Raw genomic sequence first — 27,680 nt, forward strand, 5'->3', positions numbered from 1 at the left:
GTCCATTACTTGGATTGATGGGTTGTCACTTTTCAATCACTGAACTTCTTGAAATGGAATTTCTGCATATTCACTACAATATGCAAGTCAACTTAAGGCTTGGATAAAAGTTAACTTGTTTTTAATCTAAGTCAAAGGAGTTCTTAAGTCCTTAAAAAGGGAAGTAAAAAAGAGGCTATCCACTCCTTGTTTAAATCAAGCCCCACAGCCTTTTCATATACCAACTGGCAATATTTTGACCATAGTCTCTCAAATATGTTTCAGAATCTCATCATAGAATTAAAGCTGTATTTGGCACAGTTAAGTTTACTAGAGCTTATATAAGGTATATAAATAATCATATAAATTTCCTTTTTATTAATTTACACTATTTCTAGCTGCTTATTGTGCAGCAGCTCTCTGGCATATTAACGTTTATGGAATGGCAGAAAGTATTCCATAGTAATTCTGCTAACTTACAACTCTTGACAGTTTTACTCCAGTAACTCATAGGACAGGGTTTGGTTTTGTTTTTTAGAAAAAAAAATGTATTGCAGATTCACATATTGCCTATTGTTCAACAGTAGCCTACTCAAGAATTCACCCTAATATGTGTGAATGGTCACCATGCAGTCTTTGCCAGTATTTTTCCACCCAGAGTATGTTTAACATGAAGGAAGAAGACTTTTATATCCACAAGTGAACAACACAGAATGCTCTAGTGCAGACATGTCAAACACAAGGCCCGGGGGCCAGATGCGGCCCGCAAAGTGGTTTCATGTGACCCGCAAAGCTATCCTGGAAACAGTGAGGGAACGGCCCCCGCTGCCTTGGCCCTGGCCCAGACCGGCCGGGAGTCAATGTACAGTTTTGTGGTGGCCATTTATGTTGAAACGCATTCAGTCTTAGCTCCACAAGGCCGTCTAGAAACAGCGAGGAACCAGCTCCTGGTGTGTTGGTCCCGCCCCCTGTGTGCATGCTGGGTGAGGTGTCACCCTTTGTGAGGAATGAAGAAATGGACCATGCTTTGGCGCTTGCCCCGGTCCCACTCCCTTCTGCCAGAGACCCTCAGATCTGTCCCACTCCTGCCCAGGCCCCCACAGGCACCCTTGACGTGAACGATGTAGAGCCGGCCATGCCCACCCAGTAGACCACACCCACTCCATCCACGCCCACCCAGTAGGCCGCACGCACCCGGCCCCCCAAGGGCAACCGCAATGCTGATGCGGCCCTCAATGAAATTGAGTTTGACACCCCTGCTATAGTGGCAGGGAACCTTGAACTGAAGGCATTCAGAACAAAGACTTGGCTTATGCAAGTCAAAACAAAATTGTAATTATGAGCATTCCAACAGTTTAACAGAATGGAATAAACATATGCCCAAATTTAGCTTGTTCTTTTAAAAAGATTAAGTTGAAAGTTATATTCACCTATATTAGGATTTTTTTAAAAAATCTAAAACAGGGATGTCAAACTGCCGGCCCACGGGCCGGATGTATCATGGCGAAACTGCACCCACCCCATTGCTGGCAATGGAAAAAAAGTTGTGCTATGTCGTGACATGTCACATGATGTTGCGAGTTTGACACCTCTGATCTAAAAGATTAGAGCAGGGGTTCCCAACTCCTGGTCCGTGGACCGGTACCAGGCCGCAGCATGCCAGCAACTGGTCCGCACAAACAAGCAAAGCCCCATCTGTGGGATGTAGGCAGCCCACAAAACCACACACTGTCTGGTCCGTGGAAAAACCTTTCTCCATGGAACCGGTCCCTAGTGCCTAAAAGGTTGGGGACCTCTGGATTAGAGTACAATATGTATTAATGAAGGATATATCTCTGATCTCTAGGTGTTCAAACCTGTTGTAGAACAAAAAATAAGCAAATAAGTAAGAGCCATTTAAAAAATATTAATAGATATTTTGATAAGGTTGCATTTATTAACTATTATGATCCAATTAATAATCACCTAGATGTATTACATAATTGTTTTGCCCGAATTTTAGTTTAGAGCAGAACAGTTAATTATGGTTAGAGATCTATCCAAGTAATATATTTCAATTAAAACATTCTTTTGCTTTTTGACATTAGTATCGGAATGCAACTTGATTAAAATATTCAGATTTTTATAAATCAGATGAAACAAGATTTTAAGGATTTTTTTTACAATAAACTGTATTCTGCAAAGTTAAAACACGGAAAAGAATGTTCTTAAAGCATATATTCAAAGGCAGATAATTGCTTATGCTTATGCTTCATGGCAAAGAAACAAAAATTGGTATATAATAATTTGTCAATTCAAGTTAAAGAATTGTGATTAATTATGCAAAACATCCTAGCCCAGAATCATATAATACTTTTATGTCGGTTTAAATAGAATTTATCCATTGACCTACAGGCATAAACAATGTTGACAAATTGTATTCCAACAATAGAGGATTCTCTGAGTAAAATATCTATTGGTTTATATTCAGCAGAACAACAATTTTTTTTAAATGCCCAGGTTTCTTCAATAGATTAAAGGGTCTTAGGTAGACAAATTAAATAGTTTTGGGGTAAAATAAATGTCCCCAAATCTGACCAAACTGTATATTTAGATGCAATATTACCTCTTCAAGCATTATTAAATTAAAACTATTAAATTAATGAAAAGTGCTTGTGTTCTTTAAACAAATTTGAAATATCTAGTAAACCAGGGGTATACAACCTTGGCAATTTTAAATATTGTGGACTTCAACTCCCAGAATTCCCCAGCCAGTCCATGTCTTAAAGTTGCCAAGATTGGACATCCCTGTAGTAAAGGATATTATGGATTATCTTATCTCTCATCCCTGTTGCCCTAAAGGATCCACATCACCTTAAACAATGCTGCTGGAAGACACCCTATGCATGCTGTAAGGACAAACCAGAAACATTCATTCACTGCTTAGATTGTTTCTCTATAGGTTTCTCTCTTCTCCTGCCTCTCTCAAGCTCCTCAGAGCATCCCTGTATGTACACATAAAAGCTGTTGGGGGCATTTCACTCAGTACTGTCTTGCCTCTGTATACCATTTTATATAGTTTAGTAAGCTAAAATAAAAAAAAACGAAGGGCCAAAAGCATATGAAGAAACCCACTTTAACAGAAATGCTTCAATACTCAGGGTTATAATATGCAATTTGGAGGTGCATGATGATTGATTATATATACGTACACATATGCATATATGCACACATATATACATATACGCACACATACATATAATATACGTACATATATTATGCAACACTGAAGGTTTTTAAGAAGAATTTGACAACCATTTTTCTGAAATAGTATGGGGTTTCCTGCTTGAGTAGGGGATGGACTAAAAGCCCTTCAACATCTCTTCCAACTCTGTTTTTCTGTTATTCTATTATTCAATGTTGTAATGCTATCACTGGAAAATGATCTTTCCTTTAATTCTGCTCTTAACTATCCAATATAGTTAAGGAAACAGCTACAGGACATAATAAACTGTAATTAGAATTGGAAATCAGTAGAAAAAAATGGAGGAAATTGCAAGAAGAAAGGAATTTTGATGGAACCTGAAATGGAGAATCTAAAACTAGTATTTAAGAGATATGTCCTTATGACTGACCTTGCTTCCTCAGACATAAACATTCTCATGAAGGCCTTTCCTTTGTTTCAGCCATGCCAGAAAGCTGTGAAAGAAAAACAGGGGGCTAACCATTTACTCATCCTCACTTGCACTTTACATTGCTAGTAATCAAGAACTATTTACCATTTAGGAATTATTTCAAATAAATTTTGTTTTTAACAAACAAAAAAATCATGGACATAGAGACTGACACTATAGCAAAATCTGTCATATGTTTGAGCTTATCCCCATAGAAGACCCACACTACATATGTATCAAATGTAAATCATATGAATTACTAGAAGAAAAAATAAAGGATCTAGAACAGTGATGGCGAACCTTTTAGAGCAGTGGTTCTCAACCTGTGGGTCGGGACCCCATTTGGGGTCGAACGACCATTTCACGGGGGTGGCCAAACAAGGCTGTCCGCCATTTTTCCCCCTTTTCTTTGGCCACGCCCCTGGCACCCGGTGATGTATAAGTGGTTGGGGGTCACCATAACATGGGGAACTGTATTATGGGGTCGCGGCATTAGAAAGATTGAGAACCACTGTTTTAGAGACTGAGTGCCCAAATTGCAACCCAAAACCCACTTATGCATTGTTGAGTGCCGGGTAGGTGTGGCCCATTGGCTGGGTGTGGCCAATTGGGTGGGCGTGGCTGCAGTGATAATGGCAGACTAGGTGGGACTAAAAAGTTCAATCAATCAATTCCAACTTTGCAAGATCTTTTTTTCTCCGCGAGAAGTTGAAATTGACTGATTGAACCTTTTTTTTTTTTGCACATGGCAGCGGAGGCCTAAAGCGAAAAAGTTTTATAAAACCCAGCTGAAGGCCTAGGACTGGGGCAACGGCACGCATGCCCACAGAGAGGGCTATGAGTGCTGCCTCTGGCAAGCCTGCCATAGGTTCGCCACCACTGGTCTACAAGCAACTCTAGCCACTTTGAAACTCAATGAACAAAGCAAGAATCCCCAACCTAAACAAGACTACACCAAAATTAAACACAATAGGGAGCAAACAGCTTCTTTAAAAATGTATGAACAAATATATGAAGAAAAATAAAAAATAAAATTGATAACACCTAAATTAAACACAATAGGGAACAAAAGCTTCCAAAAAAATGACCCAATATATGAACCTAGAGGAAGACTGATGGAAACATGATATTTTTAGAAGAAAACAGCAACCAAGAGCAAAGCCAATACTATCTACCTTAGTATCAAGTGAAGCTCCTCTGGAATTGAACATAGCCTCCCTCTGGAAGAAAATATGCAGACACCTATAAAAGAGCAGTCATCAATAGTTTCGAAACATGAGACATAACCCAGCATTCCTGTGACAGAAAGAATACAGTACAGTGGTATCCCGGATTTCCTGAGGGGAAAAAAAGGCAAATATCGGTGATAGGAGATTCAATTATTTCGGGAACAGAAACTATAGTCTGCAGACCAAATAAAGTATGGTGTCATCCTGGAGCAAAAATTAAAGAAGTAACTGAGAAACTTACTAAAATAATCAACCCCACGGATTACTACTTCTTTCTTCTCCTAAATGTGGGACCAATGACACAACAATGAATCTAAAAACAATAACAAGAGATTATGAACAGCTAGAAAGAAAGTTGAAGAATTAGGAGCTCAAGTGGTGTTTTCATCTGTACTTCCAACAAAAGGCCAACATCCAATGAGGGAGCAAAGGAATTTAGAAACGAACCACTGGCTTAAAAATTGGTGTTGTCAAGAAAACTTCAGTTTTTTAGACCATGGCCTACATTACCTACATGAAGAGCTACTGGCAAGGGATGGAGTGAACCTCAGAAGAACTGGAAAGAATATATTCAGAAAACGACTGGCTCATCTTATCAAAAGGGCTTTAAACTAAAATTAGGGGAGAGGGAGGCCAATCTTCCAGACCTTTAGAACCTGATTCCAAGCAAAAACCATAGATAACCAATCATATAAGGAGGTAGGGAAGAAAAACAAAGTGAAGTAGAGAGTGATGCAAAGGATGGAAAACCCAGATAAAAAGAAGGAGCTATAAGAAACATACCCAAGATCCACAAAAGACTCAGATGCCTATACAAGAACACTCAAAGTTTGGGGAACAAACAGGGTGAACCTGAAATACTAGTACATGAAGGTAAATACGATATAGTTGCCATTATTGAAACATGGTGGGATGAAACTCATGACTGGAATGTACTATGAAAGGATTCAAAATATTCAAAAGAAACAGACCTAACAAATGAGGAGGTGGGTTTGCATTATATATAAAAGATCACTACATCTCTACAGAAATCCACAAAACCAAGGATGAAAACCTCCTAGAATCCATATGGGTCAATATAAAAGGAAAAAAGAATGACATTGTTATAGGCCACCCAACCAAGCAGAAGAAATAGATGAACTTTTTGCTAAACAACTAACAAATGTTACGTAGCAAATATACCACAGTAGTAATGGGAGATTTTAACTACCCAGATATTAGCCGGGAGATAAACTCTGCAGCAAGTGGGTGATCGAACAGATTCCTAACCAATCTAACTGACAACTTTGTCATCCAAAAGATAGAGGGAACTAGAGGAAAAGCTGTACTAGACCTAATTCTTACTAATAGAGAAGAAGTGATAGAAAGAGTTGAAATTGCCGGTACTTTGGAGAGAATGACCATGTCATATTGGAATTCAATATAATGCAAACACAAGTGATAGAGCATAATACAGCCAGTGTCTTAAACTTTAAAAGAGTTGATTTTAACAAACTCAGAGAGAGTCTAAGAAAAATTCCATGGATGAAAATTCTAAAGAGGGAAACAACTCAAAAAGCATAGGAAACTCTGAAAAATATGATCCTAAAAGCCCAGTCCAGCACAATACCACTGAAAAAGAAAAACAAGAAATCCAAGAAGAACAAATACAAAAAATGGAAAGAGAGACATATAAGTAAGGCAAAACACCAGCATATAGCAAAATCTGCAAAGAAGTCAGGAAACCTAAGGCTCAGAATGAACAAAGACTTTCAATGAAAGTCAAAGATAATAAAAAAAACATTTCAACATATAAATAACAAGAAAAAAGTCAAGGAAAAAATAGGTCCACTTGAGAGAGAAAATGACAAAGAAGTAACAGGCAGTAGAGAGAAAGAAGAGTTGCTTAGCTCATTTTTTGCATTAGTCTTCACACAAAAAGAAACCAGAGCCCAATCTACCAAAAATCTAACTGTAAAAGACTAGAAATAAAAATTAAAATAAGTAAGAAAATGATTGAAGAAAACCTATGCGATCTTGATGAATATAAATCACTGGGACCTGGTGATTTTACATCCTAGAGTTCTGAAAAAGCTGGCAGATGTTATCTCAGAACCATATCTTCAAAAATCCTGGAACACCGGGAAATTACCTGAGGATTGGAAAAGAGCTGATGTGGTTCCCATCTTCAAAAAAGGAAAAAAAATAGACCCAGGAATTTACAGACCAATCAGCCTAATATCAATACCTGGGAAGATATTGGAAAAGGTAATAAAAAACCAGATCTGCGAACATGTAAAAACAAATAGTAATAATAAAAGTCAGCACAGGTTTGTTAAAAACAGATCCTGCCAAACCAATCTTATTTCATTCTTTGACAAAATGGCTAAATTAGTAGACCAGTGAAATGCTGTGGACATAGTATACTTAAACTTCAACATGGCATTTGACAAAGTAGACCACAACCTACTTCTTGGTAAGCTAGACAAATGTGCAATAGACAGCATCACCACCAGATTTGTAACTGGCTGACAAACCATATTCAACAAGTCATCCTTAATGATACTGTATCTACATGGAGAGAAGTAAGAGTGGGATGCTATAGGGTTCCATCCTAGGCTCAGTACTCTTCAATATCTTCATAAATGACTTATGAAGTCAAATTTGCAGATGGCTCTAAGCTGGCAGGAATAGCCAATACCCCAGAAGAAAAGCTCAGGATCCAAAAAGATCTTGATAAACTTGAACAATGGGCTTGATCCAACAAAATGAAATTTAATGTGGAGAAAAGCAAGGTTTTACACTTAGGTAGGAAAAACTAAAGGTATAAGTACAGATTAGGCGAAATCTGGCTCAAAAACAGTAACTGTGAGAGAGACCTTGGAGTCCTAGTTGTCAATTATTTAAATATGAGTCAGAGATTGCAGCAGCAGCCAAAAAAACTAATATAATCCTTGGCTGTATAAACAGAGTATAGAATCAAAATGACGTGAACTATTAGTACTGCTTTATAAAATCTTAGTAAGACCACACCTGGAATACTGCATCTAGTTTTGGTCACCATATTACAAAAAGATGTTGAGACTTTGGAAAAAGTGCACAGAAGAGCAACTAAGATAATTAAAGGCCTTCGTAAAAACATATGAAATACAGTTGCAAGATTTGGGTTTGGCTAGTGTAGAGAAAGGACTGGGGTGACATGATAGCAGTATTCCAGTATTTGAGAGGTTGCCACCTGTAGGCAGGACAAGAAACAATGGATGGAAACTAATCAAGGAAAGAAGCAATCTGGAACTAAGGAGAAACTTTCTAACAATGAAGACAATTAACCAGTGGAGCAGCTTGCCCTCAGAAGATGCAGGTGCTTCATCCTTATAAGTTTTTAAAAAGAGACTGGAGAGTTACTTGTCTAAAATGGTCCAGGGTCTCCTGCTTGAGCCGGGGTTGGATTAGAAGACCTCCAAGGTCCCTTCCAGCTCTATTCTGATTGAGTGATTCTGATTGAAATATGTAAATGTTCAAAAAGGTGATCAAAAAAGTTCACAATACAATTTAGGATAAAGCCGTCCTGTTCTAAAACTGACACCCTTATTTTTGAGGGGGGGAGAGAGAGGCATCATATTCTAAAACTATGTCAAGAAACTAGTGTTCACATTCAGCCTAGAACTTGCCTAGCCCTGCAATAAATCAATTTCCTTCATCTGTCAGGCACTTCAATGAGTATTCTTAGACTCAAATCCTTCAGAAGTTCTCTTTAGCTTTTTGTTTTAGTGACATCCCTGCACCTGTTGCTCCCTGATCTACTTGCAGCATAATTGTCTACTAAGGCTAGTCTTTGTGGAAATTCAGAATGACTTTACATCAGATGTTTTACTTCTTGTGGTTTTTAAGTTATATCTCAACACTTGTTTGACAGGCTCTCAGTTGCTACATTTCATACTGAGCACTAAAGAGAAACAAGCCAAAAACAAGCCATTAGTATTGTTAAACGCAATCACTGTCTATGTCTACTTAAGTTTGTGCAGATCTTATTGGAGTTGTTTGGTAATATATGTGAGATATGTGATGAGAAAAAGCACATCTTCCTTCCCCTGTCCTTACCACTTTCTACAGAGGGACAATCGAGAGCATCCTGTCATACAGCATCACAGTCTGGTTTGGAAGCATCACTGCTTCAGACAGGAAGGCGGTGCAAAGAGTGGTAAGGATGGCTGAAAAGATTATTGGCACATCCCTCCCTTCCATCCAGGACATAGCATATAAGCACTGCTTGAGCAGGGTCCGCAAAGTTGTCTGGGACACTACATATCCTCTTCATGACCTGTTTTCTTTGTTACCTGCTGGGAGGAGGCTTCATGGTATCTGGAAGTCCATTCTGGGCCTGGGCAACAAAAAATTTGCTACCGGTTCTGCCGAACTGGTGCGAACTGGCTGAATCCCACCACTGGCTTCGCCTATTATAATAGGAGAGTTCAAAATTTGAATGTCATGGCAATATCCTGCCCTTTTTACCCACCACCGAAGTGTATCAGAATCCATCCTTTATGTACTTGAAAGCTAAACTGTTTAAGAACTTCTGCTTAAATTTTCTGTTAAGCTGCTGCAGTTCCTATTGCATTTATGCTGAGTTAAACAAACATTTTCATTAGTTCTGTTGAAACTAAAGAAATCACATTTTATACCATAGAGTAAAAAAAAAAAATTTCTTCTTTTTATTGATAAGCTAATGGTTGACATACTGAAAAAAAATTATACCAGTTCTTAGCAACAGTAATTTTACATCATCCACAAGCATCGCGGATGCACAAAATTCTTATATTGTATAGTCATCCAGAAGAAAAAATGATAAAATCCTGAAAAATGTCATGGAGGAGGCAGCATGTAATCTTTGAGTTGATGATTGCACAGGCAACAAAATCCTGAACTTTAAATATCATATATTTTTTTCTTCCTTGCAATCCTGTCTGATTCTCGGAGGTTGCCTCAGCAAGTTCCCTGTGTTTTTCCCAAGATGATTTGCCATTGCTTCCTTCCTAAGTGATTGGCTCCGTGGTCACCCAGTGGCTTTGTGCTCAAGAGGGAGACAGAACTCACGGTCTCCCAGTTTCTAGCCTGATGCCTTAGCCACTCTGCCAGACTGGCACTTCTAAATATCATATATAGATTAGCTTATTAAAAATATTCACACTGTTCCCCAACACATTTAGAAGTGTTCTTATAGAAAAGCTTATTTTTATTTTTGGAAGCAAAATTTAAAAAATTAAAAATGAATAAAAGGAAAAAAGATCCATGTATTTTAAGCTCTTACAATGTGTAAAAATCCATTAACTGGTGTAACAGTAACCAGATTATTAAGAAATTATAGAACATTATAATAGAAACCATGTGCTCAATGACATCAAATAATCCAGTAAAAAGGGTTAGAGGAGTCATGGGCTACAATTGTAGTTCCCAGCTCTCATAATTTGACCACACCTCCTGAGACATCATCGATCAAATAACTATATATTCTTCCAGGTATATATATGGAGACCCGTGAGTGCTCATGCAAGTCACCCTTAAAAGTAAAAGGTATCAATTTTTTAATATTATATTTAAATACCACTATCCCATGAATTCTGTCTTCTGATTTACTATTCCAATAAGACCACTATGCAACATATACCGTAATAAAAATAACCACATATTCATGCTTACCAAAAAAGAAATTTTAGTAATACATTCTAAATAAAAAATATAGCACACATTCCAAGTATCCTACTGTCTCTAACCTAAACTTTTACAAGCAACTACCAACTCAGACAAACAACCAAACAGTAAACAACAGCTTAATCAAGAAACAAAAAAGAAAACAACACCCCCACCAACATTGACAGGGTAACCCACTGTATATAAACACAGAGCAAACCCCACCAACTTCTAGCACTGATGATGTTACCTATTTGGGTATTGAAACATTTTCAAGAAAAAAGCCAAGCTTAGAGAACACCAAGAACCATACTATTTATTTTCAGTATAAAACTAAACATTACTCCACAAAATGTATTCCGCATAAGGCAGGGTCTCCAACCCCCGGTCCATGGACTGGTACCGGACCGCAGCATGCCAGCAACCGGGCCGCGCAAACAAGCAAAGCCCCATCTGTGGGATGCAGGCAGCATACAAAACCACGCCCCTTCCGGTCCGCAGAAAAATCTCTCTCTACACAACCGGTCCCTGGTGCCCAAAAGGTTGGGGACCTCTATTATAAGGTATATAAGGCAAGAAGAGAGGGGGAAATAAGCACTGGGTGGTTCAATCTAGATTCGTCATGTATCTAGTAGCAAGCTTCCAGATACTAATATTCTACCTTTCTAACCAAAGGCCTACTGATGAGAAACAAATTAAGAGGTATTCATTTTCACATCCTTAAACCTTCCCAATAGGAGATTGGGATACTTTTAGATGTGCTTCATTGATTATTGTAATTCCCAAGTGAAATTCTTAGCATATCTTCTTCCATTAACTTTAGTTAGTGCATCTGTTCTAATTGTCTCCCGGAATGGGATAATACTTCACATTTATCCTGCTATAGAATTATCCAAGCAGGGATACTAAAATGTTATATATTAGTTGAGTTTTGAAAAGCACTGGGCATTTCAACTTGTTCAAAATAGGACATCAAAGCTGTTAATTCAGAAATATATCTTACTAGAATTCAAAGATCTGCTCTAATGTTCTGGGGCCACAATATCTGAAAGACTACTTTCCCCATATGACAAGGTCAATTATCAATTATCATTAAGTTCTGTTATAGACTTGCCTTTTCAGACAATAAATTACTATGGATTAGGCTACAATTCTAATTACTCTTATCCAGTAAAATTTGTTTGGTGTCTATTCTCTTAATTTGCAAGTTTTTTGTTTTAATTGTTTTTCTGTCCAGACTTTGATTTTTAAAAAGTGTTTTTTCTTTGTCATTTCACTACATACTTTGCTATAAACACACAAATAGAGACATATCACTGTAACAAAGGCAACTTGCCAGCAAGCTGTTTGCCCAAGGCAACTTCAAGTCATCTTAGAAGAGCATATACTCACTTGGCAAATTATACAGCTAAACTAAGCAAAATGAGAAAAGAGGTTAATTTCCAACCTTAGATAATAGACCAGGTGCAAAGGAAGCACTATATTTTTATTCTATCCTATGGGTTATGCCTTATCTAGCTCTCAACTTGGAATAAAAGATAGGTGATGTCTAGAATCAGTAATTATACTTAAAGCTATTAAGCAAGACTAATGCCCCTTCTAAGTAACATTTTTATTGACTTATTTGTATCATTCTTCCTCCAAGGAGTATATGACCCTATGAGATTGGGTAGGCTTACAGCAAAAATAAATAAATAAATAAATAAATAAACCTGATTAAAATATCACCAACAATGATTTGGAGGTACAAGTGAATATAATTCTACATCTGATAATCTTAACTACAAAACTATTCAAAACAATAAAAAACCGTTCACGCTCAGTAGTGGAATCTTGGTGAGATAATTTTAATTTGGTGCTTGCTTTTTCTTCATTGTAGTATCATTCTTTAATGCAGAGAATTCTGTAGTACTTATATTAAAGATCTATTAATATATTATTTGTATCTTACTCCTAAGCATGAATAAATTTAGTGCAAAAAAAAAGTTAGGATTTCACAATCTTCCAAAATAAAGGCAATTTCTATCATAGAAAAATATGCTGAACCCCAATCATTTCAGATGAATCAATTTTATACAAATGCATGCATTACAGCTGTAGAATAAAATGGATTCCAACTTTTTATTTTGATATAAGGTAAAACATTTATTAGATCAAACTTTTTTCCATTGTCCAGATAAATATTCCAAAATCTGGAAGGTCAGACAATAAGCAGTTAGTGAATTAATTTATTCCTTAATGTGAGCACCACCATTTCCACATTTTAATTTAGGTAACCTCTTTTTCATCTTAAACCACTTAGGTTCTTGTTTTAAAACAAAACAAAACTACCTGAATAGACCTTTTTAAAAAAATATGTTCAGTACAACACTAATCTAATCAAATATAATCATTACCAAAATTAGTATTGAACATTTATGTTCCAAATAAGACCTTAATGGAACTAATAGCCCATCCATGAAAAGTTTCCAGTAACCCCAAAACTACTTTGGTATAGATATGAGAAAGAGCAAAGAAAATAAAAGATATACATACCACCAGGGTATTTAAGTTATACAATTAATGAGGCTATTCAAAATTTGTCTCAAAATACAAAACCGAAACATGTTGATTGTTCTACTCTTTATTTGTTTGGAAAAGTAAAGCCAATGAGTTTTCCTATATGATATTTCTATTTCCAACATGAAATAAACAGATGAATAAAGCTCTACAAAGTGGTTGCTCAAAAATGTCAAGAAATTTTGGATTACAGGTAGTCCTTGATTTACAACTATTCATTTAGTGACTAAAGTTACAATGGCACTGAAAAAAGTAACCTATGACCGTTTTCCACACTTTTGCTGCAGTATCCCCATGTTCATATGATCAAAATTCGGACATTTGGCAACTGGTATGCATTCATGTGATCACCTATTGCGACCTTCTTACAAGCAAAGTCAATGGGGAAGCCAGATTCATTTACGACCACTGCAGCATCCCCACAGTCACATGATCAAAATTCATACACTTGGCAACTGACTCATGACAGTCGCAGTGTCCAGGACACTTTTGCAATCTTCTGACAAGCAAAGTCAATGGGGAAGCCAGATTCACTTAACAACTGTGTTACTAATTTAACAAGTGCAGTGGCTCACTTATCAACTGTTATAAAAAGTTGCAAAATGGGCCAAAACTCACTTAACAAATATATTGCTTAGCAACCGAAATTTGGGGCTCAACTGTGATCGTAAATTGATGGCCACCTATATTTTCTATTGTTTTTCTGAAAAGTGATAAAAATTTTAGTATCAAATATTATTCACCATAACACAATATTTCAGATACCTGTATTAGTGAAAGAAAAACTGTTTAAAAATGGATTGCTGCCAAATGCTAATTGAAAATAATAACCTATCAGAACATATAACTTAGAGATTTCTATATTCACTACCTTTATAAGGCATTCTAAGGATGCTCCAGCTTAAAAAAATCTTACAGATAGAATGACTTGGGAGATTTAGGGAAAAGAAATGCTTTGCTTGTATACTTTAATATTATTGACCTACCTAACAATCATTTCCTAACTTTCTCTTCTTTCTTCCTGCAACAACTTACTGAAGCAATATTGCAACAATATTAATAGCAATTAGGCTGAATAACAGGACAAACACAATTTGGCAGTTTGAAAAATGTATAACATTTTGAGTGACAAAGAAAACATTTGTATTCATAGTCTTTCAATTTTATGCAAGAAAGCTTCCTATAGACTTCCTGCCCCAAGGAGCCCTTTAAAAATAGCCAGGATTTAGAATATATATTAATTCCTCCCCAACCAATATAAGGAAAGACAAAAGACATAATTTTTAACATAAATTCAGAATGAAGTTAAAATTACTTTTTCAGTTACAGCATCATATATTAAGTTTGTATAACTTCTGATGTACTCTTAACAATTATAGAGTATTACTCATAGTTGATGTGTCAGCTGCTCCTTTCTCACCCCCACAGACACCATATATTTTTGCACTGTTAATTTTTCAGACTTTGCTGCCAGTCTAGGGAGATGGAACATTCTGTTTTACAATGTCCTAACCCAACACAAGTAACTGTAGCACCCATAAACAAGTTCATATCAATTTCAGTACTGATGATGAGATTAAATAATACAACTGCTCTTCAAATTTTGTAGTAACTATTCCAAATGAATTTTAAGCTGCTCCCTAGGGATTTTACATAACTAACATGAATTACATGCATATGATAAACTTACCAACACAGATTTGCAGAAAAAATATGGAACTGTAATTCCAGTGACACAAAACCAGCTGACAATGCAGTTAAGTACTAGTTACTCTAAACTAATTTTTAAATTAACAACATAATGAATTAGTAAACTCCCATTCAAATTTTAGCAGTATATATAGCACGAGCCAAACGCACTATTAAATATATTGAAGCAACAATATTGCAGACAGTGTGGGTGGTTTTTATTTTTTATACCGATTTGGCATTTTTCTGAATGCATGCTTATATGGCAATGTAAAAGCTTGTAGACCAAAACTCATTGAATCAAGATTTCCATAAAATATTTCTCCTCTATATTTACTGCTACTGACAAAAGCCTGTTGACAATAATTCTTACCTTTAAAATTTAGTGCTTAGTAGAAAAAACATAATTATTAACAAAAGAAAACAAGTTCAGTAAGCAAGTTACACACATTACACACAACCACTAACTTTAATGGGCCAGAACAGAAAGAAAAAGCTATCCTCTGCCTATTAATAGAGGTTTATTTTTTATGCTGAAGCAATAATAAAAGAAAATGTAATGCTATAATAATGAAATCTCAGACTAAAACTAGCCAAGAATTAAAACAATAAAAACATTTCCATGTTATTATGTCCTTTCCAGCAGGATGCAAGAAGGCATTTCTTTCTATAATTCTTGACTGAAAGATCAAGAGTTGCCCTGATACATAGCTTTCTGCAGCACTCCTGTCATTCTGTTGTGCTCTGATCTTGTTATGCATGCACAAACATGTTAATGCAGTACCCATTATTACTAAAGAGCTTGCCTTGAAGCAATAGATAGGGAAAGGCACACATGATACACACCCCCAGACACTCTTCCCTTCCTACCCACTAATGTTTACATATGTACTCATTTTTATCAGCAAAACAGAACTCCCCCTCAACCCGCCCCCAACCAAATGGATACTGGAGACAATATTCCCAATAATGCCACGATGACAGGGCCACTTCCAGATGGAAAATGAAATCCAGAAACGCCTTTTGAGATCATTGCATTTAGTGGAACAAGAGACAATATCTGGTTTTATCATCCTTCGTCACCCAGCGGTGGGGATGGTGCTTGTGCTCACAAAGGGGTGCAACGTTCCAAACGCGGATTTGAGCATTTCCTTCTCTCTCCCTTTATTGTAAGGGAGCTGGAAGGTTTTTAATTCCATATTGAGAAGGCCCTGATTCAAATAAATCTTCCTGAGGTACAAAATGGTGGATGCGAGCTTTAAAAGAAATAGCCCCCTTCATTGCAACCTATGCTAATCAGTCGCAACCCTTAACACGGCGCGGGGAGATAAACAAACGCGCCAGACTAGCTCTTTGAAACGGGCGGATTTGCATGTACGTGTGTACACCTACTCACCACCCCCACAGATACTGATGTTACAGACCTGATGTCATGTAGCCCCGTGATGCCTGGGAGAGGAACGCTGGTGGGAAATGTTTATGCAGGCGGTAGTCTTTCTCGCTGCGGGACCTCATGCGGTCCGAAGCCCGGTCAGAGAAATCCGAGCTCGGCCAGGCTCGCCGTAAGGTGATACTTCGGGTCTTCTTCATGTTGAGGCTCCCCGCAAGCTAATTCCGCACGAGCCGCGGCGGCGGCATGAACCAGGCAGGCCTCCCGGCTCGCTTTATCTCAGCCTCCTCACAGGCAGTGCTCGGGCTGGTAGCGCAGCGCACAACCTGGAGTCCCTGCCTCGTCCATCGCGGTTCCTCCGTGCCTGGTCTCCCTCCCGCGAAAGAGCCCGCGTTACGCACGCCCCATAACGCATCCCCCTTCACGGGCACTCCAACCAGCTTCCATCCCAAGTCATGTGGAGGAAAGGCAAATGGGGCGGCTTCGAAGGCGGCGGCGGCGGAAAACCAGAGCCCTCGACGGCGTGTAAGAAGCGCGGCGGTTCCAAAACAATAGCTCGATTCGGCGCGGAAGGGCTCAGCCAGCGGTGAGCCGAGGCACCCAAGGCCCAAGCAAATCAGGCAGCGCGCTCGGCCTGGGAGGGCTGACCCCGAAGGCTGCGAAAAGAAAAGCAAGGAAGCCTCCAAGCTGTAAAGCCATATGAATCGCCCGAAGGGCTGGCAGCGGCCAAAGGCTGGCTTTCCCCCCCTCCCTCCGTCAACCTATCAGAATCCAAGCAAAACATCGAGGCAGCCTAAAAATCATGGCTGCAGCAACCATTCTTCCCGTTCGCAGCACCCACTGCCTCTCCTCCCGCCCTGGCCGCGCATATTCCTCCTTCGCGCACTCCAGTTGTCTAAACCTACAAGCGGTGGTGGCGGCGGCAACAACAGCAACAACAGCAACAATCGCCTTCACTGCAGATGGCCGAGGCACCCATCTCCATCGCGTTCCTGCAGCAGCGGCAGCATCCCTCGCCAGCCGTTCCTCCCTCTTACTCTCCGGCAAGGTTATTCTCCTCTTCCCTTCACTGAATGCACGCTTACGTCTGTCTGTCAATCGCGCCTGCAGCTAAAGCCCGAAAGCGTTTGGACTGCAAAATTAGTCCGAAATGTTTTTCTCTCCGAAAATCAGCCGCGGATCGTCTGCTCGCTTTGCCCCTGCTGCTGCTTGCTGCTGTTGCTCCTCCCCTCCGAAAACGGTGAATAGCTACTGAAGGGCAGGAAAGAAAGCAACAAATCAGCCTTATGCTAATCGAGAGGCTTAGGTTACACGGGCTGAGCCAGTCAGCCTGCAAACTTTCATAGAACCCAACCTGGAGCTTCTCCAAACCTGACTTGTGTTCCAGCCATCATCAGATTTGCGGATTTGTATATTATAATGTCATTCGATTTCAATGGACAATATGTTCTTTAAAAAGCAACAAAATAAAAGTCTTGTTAAGGTTAGTTTAAACTTGTTAAACTAAGCCTGCCTTTACAACAATTTCCAAATATTATTTTGGAAACAAATACTCAAAACCAATGGACAGAAATCCATTGGAGCTGGACTAGTGGATGGGACCTGCAATCTTCTCTACTTGCCTTGAAAGACATGGAACATCTTTCTATATACTTGCTGTCCAACAGGCTCTATTGTCTGTAATTTTTGTACTTAAAAAAAGAAAGAAAAACTCTTTCATATTTCAAGCCCAATAACCATTATGGGCACCCAACTAGACAGTGACAATGATAAAAGAGGCCCACTTCCATTTAGACTATGAGATAGATTTGAAAACATTTAAACTGGGACACCAGAATTGAGGAAAAGTCTCTCGTTTTTGCTCAAAGCCTTAAAGAAAACCCTCATTTTCTCCAATGCTCTATTAAAGGACTTAGAATTATGGATCACTTGAAGCGAAAAAGCTGGGGAAATTTATTCAAAAATAAAAGTATATATTATGTAAGTTCTGAAACTTTGATTATTGATTTGCCTATGTATTTTAAAATATAAACACTAGCAGCACAGAGCTGACCATCCAATTTTAGGTGAGCTGTTCTGTATGGGAGATGAAAGAGCTAACTTGCCACATACACTCTGGCAAATTAATCAAACTGGAAATGTTTTCACCATTTGGCTCCTTAATCGTCACAAAACTTTTGCTCACAAGAACTACTGAGAACTGATTTTTGTTTCAAGTATTGTGTTTCCATTTTTTCTTACCCCAAGAAACATTTTAACAATAAAATTGAATTTCCTGCCATATTTTGTACTCTATATACATACTTTATTTGTATAGAAATACCATAAATCTCATCTACATTACCAAAGACACATAGCTCATCGCTCAGAATTGTTTGTTCACCAAAACCCATGGTGTGTTGTAGTGGTTAAAGTAATGGAATGGCACTGGAGAAACCCAGGTTCAGTTCTCAATTATTGAAGCTCACTGGATGACTTTCAGCCAATTATTCTCTCTTAGACCAACAATCTCACATGGTTGTTGTTGTAAAAATGGCAGGTGAGAGCAATTCAGCCACCTTAAGTCTTTAATGGGAAGGCAGAATTTATATCTAACAAATAAATACAAACCATCAATTAAAATATGTTTGTTCTAAGAAGATATGCACATGCAAAAAACTGCAGACAATCTCACAAGGAAGTCCCTTATCCTTCATAGCATCTGATTCAGGAGCATCAGCAGGGATAACGATAACTATTGAAATAGGCAGTTCAGCAAGTCATGATAATTTGCCAGAAAAGCATCAAGAGGATCATCAAGGAAAAATTATTCTGACACCTATTTTTGTTATCCCCCAAAACACATAGAAGTGAAAGAAATTCAACACATACTCCTTATTCAGACATACTAGGCACGTCAGCTTATAATTAAGTTGATATAACGCTGGTTTTATTCATATGTCTGTGGCATATTAAAATTAAATGCAAAAGCAACATTTCCTTAAAAATGTGGTTTAACACCCTGGCTTGTTTTGAACTAAGATTTATACTCTCCAGATCAAGACAGAATGGAAACTATTGTTAACTGAAAGCTCTCTGATTTGTTGCAATATAATGAAAGGAAACCAGCAAACGCCTCACAGATTATTTTAGCTAAGACATTTCCAGCTAAAAACAAAGCTAATTTCTTGCCATTCTTCCTCATTCACAGTGGATGTGTTGTCCTATAGTAGTTCTCCCATCCTGGTACTATCCGAGTTGAACTATTACACAGGTAGTCCTTAGCAACCACTCAAACTAACAATGGACTCCCAAACAGGGACTTAAGAAACAGATATGAAAGTCTAACAGCTGTTCCCCCTCACAATCATGTGGTCACCACAATTTGCAATTTTTTTTGTTGGAAGCCAATGTTTACTTCCAGTTTCTGGCAAAAAACAGATATTATAGACAATGAGTTTGCTTAGCGACCATCACAAAAAATGTCATAAAATCAGGTTCAATTATGGTCATAAGTTGAGGACTACCTGTAGTTCATAACTTCCAGTGACAGGTGCTTTGATATTGGGAATTATAGATCAAGACAACTAGACTCCGGCTTGAGGACAGCTACTATGTAGAATTTTAATTCCCACCCTCTAGCAGACAATTTGGCCACTATTTGTATGATTATTCACATAGTAAACAAATAAAGACTCAGTAAGGATGTGGAACTGCCTTCATTCAACTTTGATTTGCCCATGATAACATAAACAAGTGAGAGGATGAAGAAAGTTCAGATTATTAATTCTAGGTCAAGCATGTCTGGTCCAAGAAAATCTTTGCCTTCCTTAGATTTCATTTATCCATGCCTATCAATTTACTATACAAGCCAAGAAGTACATTTATCCATCACTTAAGTAACAATAACAATCATCACATAATCTGTCTTCTTTACAATGAAAAAACATGCCAAATACATCCTTCTGTCTTCTTTCTTTCAATACATCAAGCCTTTAGAGAATATAACTGTTATGTCCTGAGCCTGTGCAAGCAGGCTCGGGGCATTGCAAACGGTTCCGGCAGGTGCAAGCTGCCCGGGACCAAACAGGCTGTCGCCAGTACTTGTGCGCATGCGCAAGTGCTGGCGCGCCAAAAGTTGCAGATTTACCCGGGAATGGCCTATATAAGAGGCCAGGAGTTTTGGGCGTTGTCGGCGTCTTCTAACTGTAAGCTGAACACATGAATAAAGAAGTTTCCTGAGAACTACAACTGCTTCTCGTGTCTTGCCATTTCGCGAAGGACTCAACACTGGCGACGAAGGTGGGATTGCCATACATCAACAAAAAGGTGTAAGCTTACCCGAGTGAGTCCTGAGCGGCAGGAACGGCGTGGACTCGGCAGCTACCCGCCAATCCAGCGTGCATTCGGGGGTAGGCTGGCTGATAGACCCTTCCTGATACAAAAATGGCACAGATTGGAAGGCTTTCGGAATTCGACGTCTCACATCCAGAGAGGTGGGAGTCCTACGCAGCCAGGGTGGAAAACTACCTCAAAGTGAACCAAGTGAGGGAAGAAAGTTTGAAGGCTGCCACCCTGCTGTGCGTTTGCGGTCAAGACGCATTCGAAATCGCTGAGAACCTTGCAGCACCTGTTCCTTTAGACTCTGTCAGCTACGCAGATCTAAAAAAGCTACTGAAGGAGCACTTCCAGCCTAAGATGTCCATCATCGCGTGGCGCCACACCTTCGAGCAGAGGGATCAACGACCCGGAGAATCGGCCAAGGAGTACATCGCCGCATTAAGGAAAGCCGCCAAACATTGCGAGTTCAAAGACCTCGAAGAACGACTGAGGGACAGATTCGTATGCGGGCTAAGGCATCGTGAGTTACAACAGAGACTTTTTGCTAAGGAGGACTTGTCTTTCCAAGATGCCTTGAGAGAGGTCACCGCAGAGGAAGCAGCGGGCGGCGCCATCAAGAATATGCGGCTGATCAGGAACAGTCCAGATGCTGCATCCGTGCACCAGGAAGAAGTAAGAAGAAGAAGAAACTCTGAGGAGGATCCGGACAAGGAAGTCGACCGTCTTCACCCCACAAAGGAAGGGAAACAAAAAGGAAGCTCTTCAGCTCTCCCCAAGTGCATTGGCTGTGGAAGTCGCCACAGGAGAACCGACTGCAAGTTCCGCTCCGCTATCTGCAGGGCGTGCGGAAAACAAGGACACATTGCAGCTGTTTGCTTGGGCCGTCTGAAGGTACAACCTCAGGAAGAATTGCACCTGAAAGGTACCAGGGTCCCCAGCCAGAATAGGGTGGGGTTTTGCGCTTCGCGAACAAGCATCTATAGGACAGGCACACACAAGCCAATTAAGAAAAAGCTGTCACTTAAGGTGAAGCTACAAGGGGTTCCATTAGCTATGGAACTGGATACGGGGTCTGCCCTTTCAATCATTTCCATGCAAACGTTTAGGAAGATTTGTTCCGGTAGTGGAACTCAGGCCAAGCTGAGGCCTTCTGACATTGTGTTAACAGACTTTCAAAACTCCAGAGTGTGTGTTAAGGGGGAGGCCACCCTTAACGTACAGTATAAGGATTTTGAAGGTCCACTAGACATATTAGTAGTAGGGGGTGAACGAACGAGTCTCATAGGACTCGATTGGTTTGAGGCCTTGGGAATACACGTCACAGGGCTCAACAGCATACAAACACTCAACCTACAGGAAGTCTGCAAAGAATTTGCAGATGTTTTCAGCCCCCAGCTGGGCACATTCAAAGGACCTCCTGTGTCCTTAAAGCTAGACCCCACTGTCACTCCCATTAGAATTAAAGCAAGAAGGGTCCCTTTTGCTTTAAAGAGTAAAATTGACACTGAGTTGGATAAACTGATCCAACAAGGAATTCTGGAACCTGTTGACTCCAGTCCTTGGGAGACCCCCATTGTCACGCCTCTAAAGGCAAATGGGGACATTCGCATTTGTGCTGATTACAAATGCACTCTGAATAAGGCATTGCAGCAACATGCCTATCCTGTTCCTGTGGTCAGTCATATTCTGGCCTCCCTCAAGGGGGGGCGCGTTTTTGCAAAGCTTGACCTAGCTCAAGCGTATCAACAGCTGCCTGTTGATGATGATGCTGCTATAGCTCAGACTATTGTGACCCACAGAGGGGCTTTCAAGAGACTTCAATTTGGAGTAAATGTCACTCCTGGGATTTTCCAAAGCGTAATGGAAAACACACTACAGGGTATACCAGGGGTTTGCCCCTATTTTGATGATGTCTTAATTGCTGGAGACTCCACGCACATTCTAGCTGAAAGGCTAAGGGCTGTCCTGTTAAGGTTCAGGAAAACGGGACTCAAACTCAAGAAGAACAAATGTAAAATTGGGGTGCCTTCCACAGAGTTTCTGGGGTTCAAAATTGATGCTGCTGGGATTCACCCTGCTGAATCCAAACTAAAAGCCATTATGCAAGCCCCCAGGCCAAAGTCTAAGACCGAACTACAGGCTTTCCTGGGCCTTCTGAATTTCTACAATTCCTTTCTTCCACATAAGGCTAGTGTAGCTGAGCCTCTTCACAGGCTATTAGATAAACAGGCAGTGTGGCAGTGGTCACACACACATGAGGCAAGTTTCAATGAGGTCAAGTCCTTGCTCACTTCTAACAGTGTACTTGCACACTTCAATGAGTCCCTTCCTGTGTGCATCGCTTGTGATGCTTCCCCTTATGGGGTAGGAGCTGTACTGAGCCACCTCAGGTCTCATGGAACTCAGGTTCCTGTTGCATATTACTCCAGGACATGTCTTCAGCTGAGGGCAACTATGCTCAAATAGACAGGGAGGCCTTAGCTGTTGTTGCTGGAATTAAAAAATTCCATGATTTTTTATATGGTAGGCATTTCATGGTCTTTACTGACCATAAGCCTTTGCTGGGACTGTTTACCACACGTAAACAAACCCCCCAAATCATCTCCCCCACGATGCTCAGGTGGTCTATCTTTTTATCTGCATATGATTTTTCCCTGCTTCACAAGCCTGGGAAGGAAATGGGCCATGCTGATGGCCTCAGTAGATTACCCCTGCCGGTAATAGAAGCTGACCCTGCGCCAGCTATCAATATTCTCTCTATCCAAGCCTTGCCCGAGTCTCCCCTGAATGCCAGGGATGTAGCCGCTGAATCAGGCACAGATCACACACTTTCACGTGTCCTTTCTTGGGTTTTGTCTGGATGGCCTGAGCACTGTCCTAGTCCTGAGTTTCAGAGTTTCTGGTCTAAAAGGAACGAGTTGTCCACCTCTCAGGGTTGTCTGCTTTGGGGAAGCAGAGTTGTCATTCCCACCTCAATGAGGACTAGGGTCTTAGGTTCCCTCCACGAGGGTCATCCTGGCATTGTACGAATGAAGGCTCTTGCGCGCAGCCACTTGTGGTGGCCTGGCCTAGACAAAGACATTGAAGCTAAGGTGCATGCATGCCACCTTTGTCAACGCTCGCGCCCTGAAATGCCCCAAGCTCCTGTGCATAGATGGGAGGAAACACAATCTCCATGGTCTAGGGTGCACATTGACTACGCTGGGCCCTTTCAGGGTCAATTCTTCTTGGTCCTCGTTGACAGCCATTCAAAATGGCTTGAGGTTGTACCTGTCTCATCCACCACCGCTGCAAAGACTATTCAGGTACTGAGGGGGATTTTTGCTGCACACGGGCTCCCAGACGTCATTGTCTCTGACAACGGCCCTCAATTCACTTCCTCCGAATTCCAAGCTTTCTTGCAGGCTAACATGATTCGTCATGCCACCTCTGCACCCTTCCACCCGTCCACCAACGGTATGGCTGAACGCATGGTGCGCATCACCAAGGACGCCTTGAAGAAACTCATCTACGGAGACTGGCATCACAGGTTGGCTGACTTCCTCCTTTCTTATCGCACCACACCGTCCACTTCTACAGGGAGAAGCCCAGCTGAACTTTGTTGGGGGCGCAAACTGACTACCAAGCTTGACCGGTTGCATCCGGACAGACTGCCTCCTTCTGTCTCACACCCCAGGGCACCTAGGCAACTACTTGTGGGTGCCCCGGTTTGGACTCGTAATTACGGGCCTGGTCATACATGGGTCCCCGCATCTATATCCAGGGTCACAGGTCCTCTATCCTACGAGGTATCCCTGGACAACGGTCGTGTCCTGCGTCGGCACATTGACCAACTTCGCCCTAGACGGGACCTTCCCGATGAGACTCCTGGGTCTTTTCCAGGGGGGGAGGGGGAGCCCTTTGGGCAAAGGGAGGGGCATGGAATGATGCCCATTATCAATGGGGAAGCCACAATCAGCCCATCTCAAGATTCCGCGAGTGCTCCAAACAGGAATTCAAGGAGCCCAACTAGATACCAGGCATCAACGCCTACTCCAGCCAGGGAGTTACCCCGGGGGCATAATCACTACTCACCCGCATCACTCAGTACTCCAGTCAGGGAGAATACCCGGGAGCATCCCAATAAACCATTCCCCGCAAGAGAGCTGGCACACACTCCTTCGAGTTGGCCCGACACTACCCCTGTCCCTAGAAGGGGGCAAACATACAGGGAGGTGGTCGAGGAACCAAATCCCGACTACAACACCTCTGACTCCACTCAGGGGACAACTGAGTTTTGGGACAGTACTGAAACTCACACAAGCCCGGGCACAGAACGGGATTCAGGGGACAGACAGCCTCCTGACAGGTCTTGGACGGACCTAGGAGGTTCTACAGAAACGCCCAACAGTGACAGTCACTTAGAAGGGTCAGAGAGCCTACAGCTAGGCGGGACAACCAGGTCACATAGTGAAAGAAGCCCTGGCCTGACGAGCCCGGTGGGCAAGCAAGCAGGCCAGGCATTGGAGCACAGCCTTTGGGAATCACCAAGGCAAAACAAGGGGGACAGGCACGCATCACCCTTCAATCAGAGGGTACTTGGCAAGCACCCTGAACTTAGGAGGTCACAGAGAGCAAGGAAATCTCCTAAGTATTTGGAGGATTTTGTAACCCTCTTGGCCAAACAGAGCTAGTAGAAAAATAGAGCATTGAGGCTGATGGAAGACCAGGAATACCTGGTATTGGGGAGCATGGCACTACACTACAGAAATGAGTTATGTGTTATTATGGTATAAGGAATAGTTTTAGCCGGGGGGAAGGGGTGTTATGTCCTGAGCCTGTGCAAGCAGGCTCGGGGCATTGCAAACGGTTCCGGCAGGTGCAAACTGCCCGGGACCAGATAGGCTGTCGCCAGTACTTGTGCGCATGCGCAAGTGCTGGCGCGCCAAAAGTTGCAGATTTACCCGGGAATGGCCTATATAAGAGGCCAGGAGTTTTGGGCGTTGTCGGCGTCTTCTAACTGTAAGCTGAACACATGAATAAAGAAGTTTCCTGAGAACTACAACTGCTTCTCGTGTCTTGCCATTTCGCGAAGGACTCAACAATAACCATTCTTTAAATATACTTCTGAAATCTTAAATCCCAGAGGAGGGAGAAGAAGGAAGGGGTTGTTTGTTTACAGTCAAGCAAATAATTCATACATGGAACTGATGGCTGATCATCTATCAATTTCCCATTGAAACAGTACAAAGTCCTCAACAATTATAAAAAAAGCCATCTATAATATCTATCATGCCATTACAGATCTGTAATGTTTAATTGCCCTGGGAACAGCCCCAAGAAACTTTCAGAAATTGGTATCAAGCTGTATTTTTAATAGGGCAGAAGAAAATTTATTTATTTTGTTATTTTATTTTATGCCACCTACAAGATAATTGTGGGCAGCTTACAGGTTATAAAACAAGCAAGAAATAGTTAAAAGATTAAAACAACACAGTTAAAATATTAAGAACTAAAACTAAAAAGAGAGCTAAAAGCCAGACGGAAAGGAGCCATCAACCATCTTCAGCAGTGAGCACCCCCTTTGGAGACTCAACTCAGCTGGCAAAGCCAAATTTTGATACCCTTCCAGAAGGCCAAAAGGGAAGGGACAGTTCTCACCTCCAACGGTAGAACGTTCCATGGGGATGGGGCCCCAGAGGAAAAGGCTCTTCTGCTTGATCCTGCCTGCTTCAATTCCTTAGCAGACGGGAAGCATAGCAGGCCTCTTCCATTAGCATGAGTGGGGTGGGCTTGTTCCACTGGAGAGAGATGAAAATGAAATATATAACTGGAAAATAATCATATCAACTAGGTGTAATACTATCCAAACACATGTAATGAAATGAAGTTTTATTCTGCTCTAATTCCAATCATATGGGGTGAGAAACACTCAAAGGCCACCTGGATGCTCGGCCCCTAAAATGTTATGTATGAAATCCCAAACCTTTATCTTGTTGAATATATTTCTTGTAAATTAAAAATAATTAAACATAACTATTAAAATTGAATTGATGCTTCATATAAGAATAAATTAAGCAGCTAAATACTAAAGAACATTTAAAAAAACCCAAAGAAGACATCATGGACCAGATGCCCCTAATCAGATAAACATCAGATGAGTGACTTCCTGCTATTTTCTTCAGCCTTTCAGATAGAGCAGACATGTCAAACACAAGGCCCGGGGGCCGGATGCGGCCTGCGAAATGGTTTCATGTGGCCTGCAAAGCCATCCTGGAAACAGTGAGGAAACGGCCCCCACTGCCTTGGCCTTGGCCCTGGCCAGCCGGGAGCCAATGTACAATTTTGTGGTGGCCATCTATGCTGAAACACATTCAGTCTCCCTCTGACTTTGCCCTGGTACCCATCATGAACAACCTGGCTAAACAGAGCAAGCACAGCAGCAGCAGCCTTGAGGAGGAGGTAAGTGCAGCTGGGCGCCCCCTTGGGGAAGTGGGGCTGGGCTTGGTGCCACAGGTGCTCGAGGGCCAGACTGGGCATTTGACTGCTGTCCAGGGCTCCGGGCAGCCTGCACCACCATCCAGCCCCCCCCCCACATGGCCTGAGAGGAATAATGAGGCTCCTCCAGTGGACCATGCCTTGGCACTTGCCCTGGTCCCACCCCCTTCTGCCAGAGACCCTCAGATCTGTCCCACTCCTGCCCAGGCCCCCACAGGCACCATTGACGTGAACAATGTAGAGCTGGCCATGCCTACCCAGTAGACCACACCCACTCCCTCCACACCCACTCAGTAGGCCTCACCCACCCTGGCCACACCCATGGGAAACTGCAATGCTGATGCAGCCCTCAATGAAATTGAGTTTGACACCCCTGAGATAGAGCTAGAAGGTATAAAGGGTAATCACCAGTGTCTGCACCCTGAAAATATAATCTCTTGGCCTGAGATCAAATACTTAGATCAGCAATAACAAAAATGCAACATTTCAGCATTCAGTGCAAATATCTTTTGAAACCTTACAGCAGGCATGTCAAACTGCCGGCCCATGGGCTGGATCGTCATGCTGAAACCGCGCCCACCCCATTGCCAGCAATGGGGGAAAAGTCGCGATACGTCGCGCGACGTTATGTGACGTCACGAGTTTGACATGCCTGCCTTACAGAATTCATAGGTTCAAGGTACGTTTCCTAGTTTCTGTAAACAGATGGAGATCTGA

The 27,680-nt window shown here is 41.2% G+C and overlaps 1 protein-coding gene across 10 annotated transcripts in view; it reads right to left on the bottom strand.

Moving 5' to 3' along the window:
• The window catches only part of STOX2 (storkhead box 2), a 242,522-nt gene that overhangs the window by 115,573 nt on the left and 99,269 nt on the right, over window positions 1-27,680 (bottom strand). Inside the window, exon 1 of one of the 10 annotated variants that reach the window (XM_039330850.1) lies at window positions 26,127-26,600. The exons of 4 other annotated variants lie outside the window; for them this stretch is intronic. In XM_039330850.1, coding sequence (XP_039186784.1) covers window positions 26,127-26,148 — 22 coding nt within the window. In that variant the 5' untranslated portion in view covers window positions 26,149-26,600. Of the gene's footprint in view, window positions 1-3,593; window positions 3,862-16,200; window positions 18,629-26,126; window positions 26,601-27,680 lie in introns of those variants that run through there. 5 more of the 10 variants (XM_039330842.1, XM_039330852.1, XM_039330851.1 and 2 more) reach the window with 5 other exon arrangements.

Source organism: Crotalus tigris, unplaced genomic scaffold (assembly GCF_016545835.1).
Source record: "Crotalus tigris isolate CLP2741 ecotype Arizona unplaced genomic scaffold, ASM1654583v1 scf7180000024432.2438137, whole genome shotgun sequence".
Taxonomy (NCBI): Eukaryota; Metazoa; Chordata; class Lepidosauria; order Squamata; family Viperidae; genus Crotalus; species Crotalus tigris.